General features: G+C 42.3%; 1 protein-coding gene across 1 annotated transcript; it reads left to right on the top strand.

Annotated features, from left to right (window-relative positions):
• The first annotated feature begins 2,021 nt into the window (after positions 1-2,021).
• LOC129431907 (C-type mannose receptor 2-like) lies at positions 2,022-12,296 on the top strand. Its single transcript, XM_073869411.1, has 4 exons — positions 2,022-2,182; positions 2,256-2,630; positions 11,216-11,547; positions 11,667-12,296. Exons 1-4 carry the CDS (start codon positions 2,146-2,148, stop codon positions 12,048-12,050), a joined length of 1,128 nt encoding a protein of 375 aa, XP_073725512.1. The 5' UTR covers positions 2,022-2,145; the 3' UTR covers positions 12,051-12,296.
• Positions 12,297-13,461: the final 1,165 nt, after the last annotated feature.

The raw sequence follows: 13,461 nt of genomic DNA, 5'->3' as shown, positions 1-13,461 counted from the left end.
AGAACTATTGAAGAACGTAGGTGAGTTGGCTGCATGTTTATATATGCTTCCACTGATGCCGATCAGGTGGACGCCTGATTGCTGATTGTTGACAGCTGGTCGTAATTACTAGATCGATTGGCAGATTATTTGAACGTGCTCCTCTCTAAGGCTCTGTTTACACGTACATGGTTATTTTTAAAAACTGAGAGATTTACATTCGTTTGTGCCCATCGTTTACACGCAAATGGAGAACTCGCCTCTGAAACCGATTGTTTCTAAAAACTCCGGCCAGAGTGGAGATCTTGAAAATCTTCGGTTGCACGGTTGCATGTAAAGTGAGACAAACGGATGTTTAAGCAGGCAACGTCACAGAGTATGCGCCAGAGTTCGCACCTACGTCAAAAGTGCGACCTATGTTTACATGTGACTGCTACTCTGAACGCTTCAAAGATCACATTTATGTTCGTGCAAACTCGTTTCATTTGTTTGTATTTGCAAATACAGCTGCTCCATTATGTCGAGGAGCAGAGACGAGTGCTCGGAGGTCAGCAATTTTACACGTGTTTGACTTCATGCGGCGCTGTAAGAACCGACGGACGGATGATGTCAAAGTACCGCAAGATCGATTCGAAATTAGACCTCTACGTGTGATTCCTCAACTTGCTCTCGCGGTTCGTTGACGTCAACAATCACCTACTGAAACAACTCCTCCCTCCAACATGAAGAACCAGTTCACGTCACCACCAGGGGCATTTTATTTGAAATACATTATGCAAGGAGACAACAGGAAAGTACAGGGTGGAGAGAGGGGTACAGTATCGGCAAAGGATACTGGGGCCGGATTCAAACTCAAGTCGTCAGAAGTGCGTCTGCACCATATAGATTTAAGATTCAAAATGGCTTTATTGGCATGATAAAAAAGGATCTTTACATTGCCAAAGCATAGAAACATTAAATAAACACTTTACAAAGAGATACATGTAAAAAAAGAAGGATACATGTATAGATTATAACCATGAAAGGAGAATAAAGTCATGTCTTTTGTTCAATGTTATTCAGTGTTTAGTTATTTCCCAGTCGTGGTTTTGTTCCACTTGTTGTCATTTTCCCATAACAGGACCTGACAGACAGGTTTGGGCTTATTGAGTTTCCTTCCAGTATGTATGGTAGTTTGTCCCTTTGATGAATAATAACTTTGCATAAAGTTGATTCTTATCTTATACACGAATGTCAGAATGCAAATCTTTATGGTGTATTACAGTTTTTGTTGGAATAAAAGCATTTTACTGTAATATTTGGCTGTTTTTCACAGCTATAGTTTACAGTCCTGCCTCCCCAGCTGAAATGTCAAACTACACCTAAAGGTTAGATGGTACAGATGGGGGGAATGTAAAATGAAGAGAAAAACCTGAAGAGAAACACTTTTAATTTGTTTGTATAGCAAAGTTTAACATCAGTGTCTAAAGGAGAGAAAACAAGTCCAGTGAAGTGACTTTAGTGAGAAAATCTCTGCTTTTATAGACATGTCTGAAATCCATCAGTATAGGATTGTTATTTTAAATATATTTACTCAATAAATACATCACACCAACCTTTGCCGTATATTTTAATATATTTTATTTACCGTGTTGTTGTGACACTGACTGTTAATATGCAAATAAAAGCACTCGCACCTTATTTTAAATTTCTGTTTGTACTAATGTTAAAACACAGCAGGAAGTTTACTGGATGAATACACAAATAAACAGGAAATGAATTATGAAAATGAGTCTTTATAATTAAATAAACAAATGATGGGAGGTGTTGAAGATGAGATATAATAATAATAACATCTTAACATCACAGACAGAGAAACACACAAACTCAAAGTAAGAACTTGATTTACTTTAAAATAATATTTATGATATGACAGTGTTTTATAAGGATTGTGTATGAATGTTTAATGACTATTAATGAAACTTTATAAAGAATTGATGAAGAGTTACTGAAGAGATGTTAACTTTTAGCTTCTTTTAACAGCTTTAATATCAGATTCTCATCTTTATTTACTACACATTAAAATAGTTTAGACATTTAAATGAATGAATTTATTGTGATGATCAGAATTATGAACAAACAGAATAAATCAACATCTGATGTTTTCAATGTGTTTGTTTTTCAGAAATGGCTCAAACTTTATATTTCAGCGTTCTTCTCATCGGTGAGTTTGTGTTTGTGGTTTTATGTTTGTTTTATAATCTCATGAGATTTGACTCAAACTCTTTCTTTCATAGCTCTCTGTTCATTATCTGAATGCATTCAGCGCCGCTATCACCACATAAACATACAGAAGACCTGGACTGAAGCTCAGAGATACTGCAGAGAGAAATACACAGATCTGGCCACAGTCAACAACATCAATGACATCAATCAACTGATGAAGAGTGTAGATAACAGTCTACTGATTAACAGTGTGTATACTGGTGTCTGGATTGGACTGAATAGATCAAGTGTTTATAACTGGAAGTGGTCTCTGGGTGATCCTGTGAAATATACAAACTGGTATAATGGAGACTCAAATGGTTCAGATCAGTGTGTTTATATGAGAGATGGATCATGGCATCATCAGGACTGTAATATGAACATGAAGAGTTTCATCTGCTACAATGGTGAGTGAAGCTTCATAAAATAACATCAAACCTTCATTTAACAAAACATCGTCAGATGTAACCTCCAACAGGTGAAAAATTTACATCTGACGATGTTTTCAATATTTTGGATGTAAATGTTTATTGAATCATGACAAACAATACCATTGGAAATGTCTAGAATACAGATATCATCAAAAAATAAATTATGAAGGGAAACTAATTGATTCATTTATGATAAGAGTGTGCCTCAAAACATTGTTAATCCTGCTAAATGTCACTGTCCCACCAGCGGGACGTCTACAATTATTCTATGTTTTGCATATAATTTCTTATCAAATCATGTCAAACTATATATTGTTGGAAAACGCTAAGAATATTGTTTTCATTTGTCATCATATTTTGGGAAAAGATTGACGCGAGTCATTTTTTAAAAGGTCACAAGCCCTCAAGGGGGCCTACATTGTTTTTATATATTTATAACACTAATATCCTATTCTTAACCTAAAAAACCCTGACAGACTATATATCATTAGAAAGCTTAAATAGTGTAGTTTTAATATATCATCAGCATTTTGGGAATAAAATGGTGTTGTGAGAGTCATTTTGTAAAAGGTCATGGGCCCACAGCTGTGGCCAATTTGTTTATACATATTTATAATACTAAACCCCTCTAAACCTAAAATCTGATATCTTAAATATAAAATGATAAACTGTATATCACTGCAAAGCTCTCAGAATGTAGTTTTCATATTTCAAGGTCATCTGATGATAGAAATAATGTAGTGAAAGTTTTTTGTTACATGACACCCCCCCACATACCCCATAGGAATGCATATTAATTATTTTATATTCATAAAACAATATCCTATTATACATTTTCAAAAATGTTTACAAACTACATATTGTTGGGAAAGTCTGTAGTTTTCATATTTAAAAACTTTTTTGCATTAATAATAGTGTGGTGACAACAATTTATTAATTTGTGACAAGAGTATGCAGCAAACTGTTGACTAGTGGCCATTGTTGGTAAAACCAATAAAAAGTGTGACACAAACCTCATTTTTGAGATTTTAACTTGAAATTTTGATCACAACCAATTGAGACTTATTGCTTCGTGTTACATCATTTCATTTAGATTTTTATGTTATTGGGTTATTTTTTATTATTAAAATTAATTTAAACTGCCATAACAATTTTTAGAAACTTCAGTGAAAAACCTTGTCTTCTTTAAACTTCTGCATGACGCAAATTAACTTTGTGAAATGTACCATTAACTTAGTTCCCTTTCGAGGGAACTCGCGCTGCGTCGCCATAGAGACGCTTTGGGAACGCCTTCAGGTGTGAGTGCGTCTGAATGTGTATGTCAAATCCAACCAATGGTGGGGCGTGACGTCACCGGCGGGGTGACGCAGGAGCCGGAAAGCATAAAAGGCGACGTACAACCACGCCCCCACTATCTCTATTGCCTCAGACGGCTATCTGTGTGTGTGTGTCAAAGAGTGTCTGAATAGCTTTAAAAAAACTGTGTGACTGAATAGCTTAAAAATTGTGTGATTGAAAAAATTAAAGCTACAGCAAAGTCAGACTTTAGGCGATGCGTTCCTCCCTGCTCTCGATTTATTACGGGAGAGGATTCGCATGATATGTGTGTTAAGTGTTTAGGAGCGGAGCACGCTTTCGCAGCTCTCGAGGGAGCTGCGTGCCCCGACTGTGAGAATCTATCACTTAAAGTGCTTCGCTCTCGCTGTTCGCTTTTTGAGAAAGGCGGGCAGCTTCGCGCTCCTCAGGGCTCTGGTCCCGCCGCTGTCGAGGCAGCCCGGGTCCTTCACTCTTGGGGTTCGCAAATGGATCTGCTCGAGGAGGCGGAGACGGGCTCAGCCCTATCTTTTCCTCCATCGGGCGTTCCCGCTGCTCTCTCTCCGGGTGCGGAAGCCCGTTATGCGGTTACTTCCCCCCGGGTAGAGGGTATGATGCTATCTTCCTCTGACGACGTGGATGTAGATGTAGATGTTACGAGTGTTGAATCTGGGACTGCGGGGGCAGAGGACGCCCAGCTATCCTCTCCCCCAGCGTATGATGATTTAGTTGGTGTAATAACACGAGCGGTGGCTAAGTTGAGTTTAGATTGGCCCGAAGATAAGCAGGAGGACGCTCCACAGAGTAAACTGTCAGAGCGCTTTCTGCGGGCTAAACATCAGCCATCGCGCCGTAGTTTGCCCTTTTTTCCTGATTTACACACTGAAGTTGCAAAATCATGGTCTCGCCCCTTCTCTGCACGAGTTCACACACCCCAGTCTAATATATACTCTAACATAAGTGGGCATTATGATAAAGGATATGCAGGTATGCCGAAGGTTGAACAGTCGCTTGCGAGCTATCTTTCGCCTTCGGCAGCCTCGTCATTAAAATCTCCAGCTTTGCCCACGCACCCATGTCGTTTAACTTCATCCCTGGTAGGAAAAGCTTATATGGCAGCAGGGCAGGCGGCCGCATCTATGCATACCATGGCAGTTCTGCAGGCTTATCAAGCTGAATTATTAAAAGACATTGATGAGGGGGCAGCGGGCGGTTCTGATGAGTTACATGAGTTACGTAGGGCATCAGATATTTCGCTCAGAGTGATAAGAGAGACAGCTAGAGCTATTGGAAGATCTATGTCATTGATGGTGACAACTGAGAGACATTTGTGGCTTAATCTGTCAGACATTAAATCTGCGGATAAGTCAGTTTTATTAGATTCCCCTTTGTCTTCCTCTGGGCTGTTTGGCGACGCTGTGAATAGCGTTGTCGAGAGACACCAGGAATCGCGAAGGCAGGCGGCAGCCTTTAGAACCTTTCTTCCTCGGAGAGTTTATGCTTCCTCATCACGGCCGAACCCGCAAACTCCTCAGCATAGACAAGTGCAGAAAGAGAGCGTTAGCGCTCCTGGCCCCCCTCGTAGAGACTGGGGGTCAGGTTGGCGCGCTCAAAAACCCCAAAAGAAACCCGATCTGAGGACGGTAATTCAAGCAAAAAAGAGCTCTAAAAAACAGCCCTGACCAGAGTGGTACAGAGCAGTTAAAGGGGGCATGCGCTCCTGGGGAGTGCAGGATTTTTCCGCAGTTTACGGGTTTCCACACTCCTCAGTGCCCCCTGATGTTAACTGTGAACACTCCGCCTCTCGTAGTACGGAGCACAGTAGGGGTGGAACGGTACACAGAAGTCCCGGTTCGTTTAGTACCTCGGTTCAGGCGCCACGGTTCGATTCACTTTCGGTACAATGGAGGGAAAAGCAAAACAAAAATGAAGGCGGCATTTTTTTTAGTACTTAAGCTAATCTTAAAAACATAGGTGTCCTTATCAGTGTTATTTTGAGATGTCATGAATATGAACTGAAATGCATTTAACATACTATCTCGTATTTCAAAAATGTATACCACTTTAAGTAATCTTGTACTCATCTTTCATACAAATATGGGTTCAAATGTATTACAAGTGTTACCTAAATACATTTTAAAATTACATTTTGGCCTTATTTCATATTAATGTACTAAAGAACAAAAAAATAGGCTTGTAGGATGAATTAATAGGGGTGTACGACTTCACGAGGCGCTGCAAGAAAGGACAAGTGGATGACGTCAGAGTAACGCGAGAGCGATTTGAAATCAGCCTCCTCCGCAAGATTTCTCGCGGTACTCTGACGCTGATGGCGCTGCGTAAAGTTGAGCACAGCACACTTTAAAAAAGCAGCTGAACTCGACAGAACTGCCCTGCGTATGCCTGTTGTATATAGCAGGACATTTTATCTCCTACTTCTCAGCGTGAGAAATACAAAGTGTGGCGTTTGAACTGACTGAAATGCGTGTCAAGGTGAATGCGTGAGACTTGAGAGCCCTGATTAGATGTATTTCCACTCACATACCTAACAACTGCTAAACAACGCCGACGCAAAGTCCTCGTCTTTTCCACCACTCTCTCGCTTGTACTACTGTAACTGACTGGAAAACTGAAGTTTTGCCAAACTTGCGATCTTAAAGAGGCTTGCCATCCTCGCTATCGCTGCTCACTAACTGACTGGACCGGCTTCGACGTGACAAAAAATGCAGAGTGCCAGAGAATGTAGACGGGCTTTGATAGAGCGCATACATTGGCGGAGCTCGGATGCATCGGCGCCAATCAGAGCTTCAGAGCTAAAGCGGGGCAACAGATTAGCTGTCCATAAAGAACCCGCGTATCTAACAGTAGTTCCGCATTACATTAATTATTTTGCACGCAAGTTTTTTTTATTTTCATACCGTGTATTCTCCGTTTAAATTCATGCACCGAACCGTGACCCCGGTACCGATTCGGTTCGAAACGAATACATGTATTGTTCCACCCCTAGAGCACAGTGAGTCCAGCCGAGTTAGGGACCAGCCTCGAGAGGTTGGTTCCCTTGAATACATTTATGACAGCCTGGGAAAACATTCCAAATATATCTCAATGGGTGTTACGCACAATAAGGTTCGGCTACAAGATTCAGTTCACTCAGCTTCCCCCCAGATTCGAAGGGGTGCTGAGTACAACTATAGGGTTAGAACAGTCCCTAATTTTAGAGCAGGAAGTGGAATCCCTTCTGCTAAAAGGCGCCATAGAGACAGTTACGCCAGCACACAGGGATACAGGCTTTTACAGCAGGTACTTCATAGTGCCGAAGAAAGACGGCGGGCTGCGTCCAATTTTAGACCTGCGCCGCCTAAACAGAGCCATCAGAAAACTAAAATTCAAAATGCTGACGGTCCCTCACATTGTGTCACAAATCAGGTCCGAGGACTGGTTTGTGACAATAGATTTAAAGGACGCCTATTTTCACATTTCGATTCTTCCTGCACACAGAAAGTACCTCAGGTTTGCCCTTGGGGGCGTGGCATACCAGTATCGTGTCCTTCCTTTTGGCCTATCTCTATCCCCGCACACATTTACAAAATGTGTAGATGCTGCCCTGGCGCCACTGCGACTCCAGGGCATTCGCATACTAAATTATATAGACGATTGGCTAATATTAGCCCAGTCAGCACAGATGGCAGCACAGCATCGAGATGTTGTGCTTGCACATCTGAGACACCTAGGGTTGAGACTGAACGCCAAGAAGAGTATGTTAGTCCCAACACAGGTGATCACATTTTTGGGGATAATATGGAATTCGACAGCAATGCAGGCATGGATGTCACCTGCTCGTGTCACCTCCATTCTCACAGATGTGAACAAAATGAGGCTAGGTCAATTTCACACCAGCATATATTTCCAGAGACTGCTGGGGCTCATGGCAGCCGCAGCCAATATAATTCCGCTCGGTCTTTTGTACATGAGACCCCTGCAGTGGTGGCTCAAAAGCAAGGGTTTTTCCCCGAGGGGCAATCCTTTTCGCATGTTCAGGGTTACGCGCTCATGTCTACGTGCCCTACGAATATGGAAAGATGTCGGGTTTCTGTCACAAGGCCCGAATCTAGGTGTAGTCTGTCGCTGCAAGACGTTAACGACAGACGCATCTCTCTCAGGCTGGGGAGCAGTTATGGAAGGCCGCTCAGCCCAGGGCCTGTGGAACAGCCACCATCAGTCATGGCATATAAACGCACTGGAGATGTTAGCAGTGTTCAGAGGACTCAAGTACTTTCTCCCAGCCCTAAGGGGCCATCATGTGCTTGTCCGTTCAGACAACACAGCAGTGGTCGCTTATATAAATCATCAGGGAGGGATCAGATCACGCCATCTATACAAACTAGCAAAGATTATTTTACTGTGGACACGGGGGAAGCTGGCTTCTCTAAAAGCGGTGTACATCCCAGGTGTACAAAATATCGGAGCGGACGTTCTGTCGAGGCAGACGTTGAGCCCGGGGGAATGGAGACTCCACCCGGACGTGGTGGAGTAGATTTGGCTCAGGTTCGGCCAAGCGAAAGCCGACCTGTTTGCAACTCAGGAGAACTCACATTGTCCTCTCTGGTTTTCTCTCATTCATCCAGCCCCGCTCGGCCTGGATGCCATGGTACAGGACTGGCCCGAGGGCCTCCTGTATGCCTTTCCCCCAATCGCTCTGCTCCCGGGAGTTCTGGAGAGGGTCCGCCAACAGAAGGCCCAGCTGTTGCTTGTAGCCCCGTGTTGGCCGGCCCGAGTATGGTTTTCGAACTTGGTCTCCCTTCTAGACGGCTCCCCATTTCAGGTGCCGATCAGGAGGGATCTGTTGTCTCAGGCGAGGGGCACTGTGTTTCACCCCTGCCCAGAGCGAATGAGTTTGTGGGTCTGGCCTCTGAGGGGGACAGACTCATAGAAGCAGGCCTCTCAGCTGATGTTGTGCAGACTATTTTGCATTCCAGAGCTCCCTCCACCAGGAAATTATACGCATTTAAGTGGAAACTCTTTGTTACATGGTGCAGAAAGCACTTATATGATCCAGTTAACTGCCCAGTAGGTTCAGTTCTGGAATTCTTACAGGAACGGTTCGCAACAGGGCTGTCTCCTTCTACCATTAAGGTTTATGTGGCAGCTATATCTGCTTTCCACGCCTTAGTGGATGGTCACTCATTAGGTAAAGACCAACTTGTTATGCGTTTCCTGCGTGGCACTCGGAGGCTAAGGCCAGCGAGTCATTCTAGGATCCCTGCATGGGATCTGTCTGTGGTGCTGGAGGGTTTATCTGGGGCACCTTTTGAGCCATTGGATACAGTGTCTGAGAAATTCCTTACACTAAAAACTATATTTCTCCTAGCTATTACCTCCCTTAAGAGGGTAGGAGATTTAGAGGCTCTCTCAGTTTCGCCAATCTGTCTCGAGTTCGCTCCAGGCATGGTAAAGGCTTTTCTATACCCTAGGTCGGGCTATGTTCCGAAAGTTTTGAGCAACATACCACGCCCCATAGTCTTGCAGGCGTTCTGCCCTCCACCATTTAAGGACGCGAGCCAAAGAAAGCTTAACTTACTCTGTCCAGTATGAGCACTGGACATGTATGTGCTCAGAACAGCGGAGTTCAGGAAAGCAGAGCAGTTATTTTTGTGCTTTGGTTCGGCCCGGAAAGGTTTCCCGCCGCAAAGCAAACTTTGAGTAAATGGATAGTCGAGGCTATCTCTTTTGCTTATGAAGCCTCTGGACGGCCCTCTCCTTTAACCGTCAGAGCGCATTCAACTAGAGGTATGGCAGCATCTAAAGCCCTGTGGGCAGGTGCCTCTGTTCAGGATGTCTGTGATGCGGCAGGCTGGTCCTCACCGCTCACTTTTGTACAGTTCTATGAGTTGGATCTTACTCCTACTCCTGGATCTTTGGTGCTTAGGTCTTAGTTGTGCTTTTTACACACAGACAGGCACTCGTAGTCTGGCGGATTGGGTATAGCATTCCCAAAGCGTCTCTATGGCGACGCAGCGCAAGTTCCCTCGAAAGGGAACGTCTCGGGTTACGTATGTAACCCTTGTTCCCTGAGAAGGGAACGAGACGCTGCGTCTCCTTTGCCATACTTCCTGCGTACCTGTAAGCCGTCTTCGGCAATATTTCGGATAGTGGGGGCGTGGTTGTACGTCGCCTTTTATGCTTTCCGGCTCCTGCGTCACCCCGCCGGTGACGTCACGCCCCACCATTGGTTGGATTTGGCATACACATTCAGACGCACTCACACCTGAAGGCGTTCCCAAAGCGTCTCTATGGCGACGCAGCGTCTCGTTCCCTTCTCAGGGAACAAGGGTTACATACGTAACCCGAGACGTTATATCACTCTTACTGTGGGTTTACACCAGATGCGAATTCAACGAGTTCAACGATTTGCGCGAGTAAATTACATACAAAGTCAATGCAAAGACGCGATCAGACGCGTCCTCGTGTGGAGTGATGCGAATGACGCGATATGGGTGGTGCGGATACCGCGAAAACACGCCCTATTCGCCGCAAACGCGTCTTCGCCCAAGTTATAGCCCAAAATATTGGACTCCAGCGAAAAATTCGCATGACACAAAGTTAAATCCCGCAAGTAATCTAGAGCGAGTAACATGATGCCCTGCATTTGGTGTGTACATTGCTTTATGCAGGGTTTACACCAGACGCGGTAGACACGGCAAGCGCAAGTGATTTAAATGTTAAGTCAATGCAAGATGCGATTAGGCATCCTGCGGCGCAGTACAGGTGGTAAGCGCGGCATTGAGCGTTGCCGCGGGAAACGCTCGAGTTGAAAAATCGGAACTTCGACAAATATCCGCATCGCGTGACCAATCAGGACCTTGCTGTAGTAGTGATCATGATTACAGAAAGTCTCAGCCACCCCCTCTAGTGTACAAAATGCAAATGGTAGTCAGGTTGTGCCAAAAAAGTTAAATATGATATCCAAAAAAGTTACCCCTGTTTTGTGTTAAAAGAAAATAAAGGGTCAACTCAAGTGTCATGCGTAACATATTACTGTGCATGTTATTTACTTACTAGATACTAAAGCAAAGGTATTAAAATTCAGAAATGCCCATAAATGCATTAAAACAGATAAAGAGAGAAGCAAACACACTGCAGTTACTCAAGAGTTTAATAAGTAAAGAGTTTCTGAAGATTTACATCTATACTGTAAGTGTAGTAAGAGTCAAAGTAAATCATGAAACAATCTTTATTTTCTTAAACAGAGAGCAGTAAAGGATTCATCATTGATGGTTCTTCAGTATCATGGAGAGACGCTCAGATCTTCTGCAGACAGTATTATACTGATCTGACCAGTGTGAAGAATCAGACTGAGAATCAACAGATTCAGAAGATCATGAATGACACAAACATATCTGAAGTCTGGATTGGTCTGTTTAGTGACTCATGGGAGTGGTCAGATGAGAGTGAATCTGGATTCAGAAATTGGAGGTCTGATCAACCTGATAATCGTGGTGGTTCTGAGTATTGTACAGCAGTCAGTGTGACAGATCAGGATCAATGGCATGATGTGGGTTGCAGTGAGTCTTATACCTTTGTGTGTCATGAAGGTGAGTAATAAAAGTCAATGTGTGTTTGATGACAGAAGTTTCTTCATGATTAAAATGATCTCAGTTCAGTGTTTGTGGTGTATGTTTGTTTTGATCTGATGTGTAGTTTGTGTTTGTTGTGTGTTCAGATAATCTGATATTGGTCAAAGAGAAACTGAGCTGGTCTGAAGCTCTGAGATACTGCAGAGAGAATCATGTGGATCTGGTTTCAGTTGATTCAGAGAAGATTCAGCGCTGGGTGACAGGCGTGATTGATGAGTCCTCTACTGACGCTGTGTGGATGGGGTTACACTATTACTGTCAAATGAACCTCTGGATCTGGATACGAGGAGAGGTCGTGTGCTATCAGAATTGGGCTTCAGGGAACGAAACAAAACTGATGGACTGCAACACTGAACACAGAGCTGGAGCAGTTCAGTCTGGAGGAGATCATCTCTGGATCAGCCTTCCTCAATCTCACAAACTCAACTTCATCTGCATCAGAAAATAATAAAGTAATTTGTGTCTATCACTTCTTTTTTTTGTTCTTTGTTAATTTTTTTGTTCTCTAGCATTTGAGTCATGACATATTACAGATGAAATACAACATTATGCCTTAGTTTAGAATCATTCATGTGTAATAAACAAAAATATGTTCTATGTTAATCTCCTGACACAATATATTTTCTTGTGTTTCTTTAATAACTGTTGAATTATATGAAATGAATGTGTTAGTTATATTTTAGGAGTGGGTTAAAGTTCACGATATTTACTCACCAGATGTCACTTCTGTTCTGTTTTATGTGTGATTAATAAAGATTATGAGCTCATATCAGAGTTTAATGAAATTTATTTCTGCATCTTAAGTGATAGTTCTGAGAGTTCATCTGATTATTTTATATTTGACACAGAATTTTCTGTTTGTGTTATTAAATAAAGCTACTGAGTTTCGTCCATGTGTTGATTAATAATACTTGATAATATCAGCACTCATCTACAACACTAAAGGCAGAGAGTTCATTTTAAGCAAACACTGATCGACATAATGATGACTTAAAATGACAAAACAGCAACATCTAAACATCTGTTTATACTTAAGCTTATATATGCAGATGACAAGAAAGAAACTGGTTTATAATAAGGCAATAGTGTTAATAGTTCTATAACAGTTTTAAAATAATCAAATGTTATGTTTCTAAAAAAAATATTAAAATATACAAAATAGGTTTAGAGATCGCTGAACATAAGAGATGTTTTGATAAATGATTGTAAACACACAGCTGATGGTACCCATTAATTTCCTTAGAAGAAAAAGCAAATAGAAGTGAATGGGTACAAATCAAAAGTGTGCTTTGCGTCATTTATCTAAATATTGGCAGACTTTTTGGGACACCCCTCCAAAGCATTGAATTCAGGTGTTCCATTCACTTCCTCAGGTGGCCTCAGGTGTATAAAAACAATCACCTTGAAGTGAATAGGTCGAGAATAGGTCGTTCTCAGGAGCTCAGTGAATGTAAGCATGGTACAGTTATAGGTTCCCACCTGTGTAATAAGTCCATTTGTGAAATTTCCTCACTACTGAATATTCTGAGTCAACTTTTAGTAATATTTTAACCAAATGGAAGCAATTGGGAACAACAGCAACTCAACCCCAAAGTGGTACACTCTCAGATATAAAGGTACAAAAGTTGTCACTAGGACAGTACCCTTTCAAAAAGGTACACATTTGTACCCAAAGAGTGCATATTATTACTTCAAAGGTACATATTGGCAGTTCAAAGATACATATTTGTACCTAAATGGTACATATTAGGACCTAAATTAGCACGTTATTGTCTCCCTTCTGAGAATCACAGGCATGAACGTAAACAAGCAGTTATATTGGTCTATAAAGGATGGTGTCTGTAGTGCCTTACCACTTC

Source organism: Misgurnus anguillicaudatus, chromosome 1 (genome assembly GCF_027580225.2).
Source record: "Misgurnus anguillicaudatus chromosome 1, ASM2758022v2, whole genome shotgun sequence".
NCBI lineage: Eukaryota > Metazoa > Chordata > Actinopteri > Cypriniformes > Cobitidae > Misgurnus > Misgurnus anguillicaudatus.
This window is presented reverse-complemented; position numbering and strand designations above follow the sequence as displayed.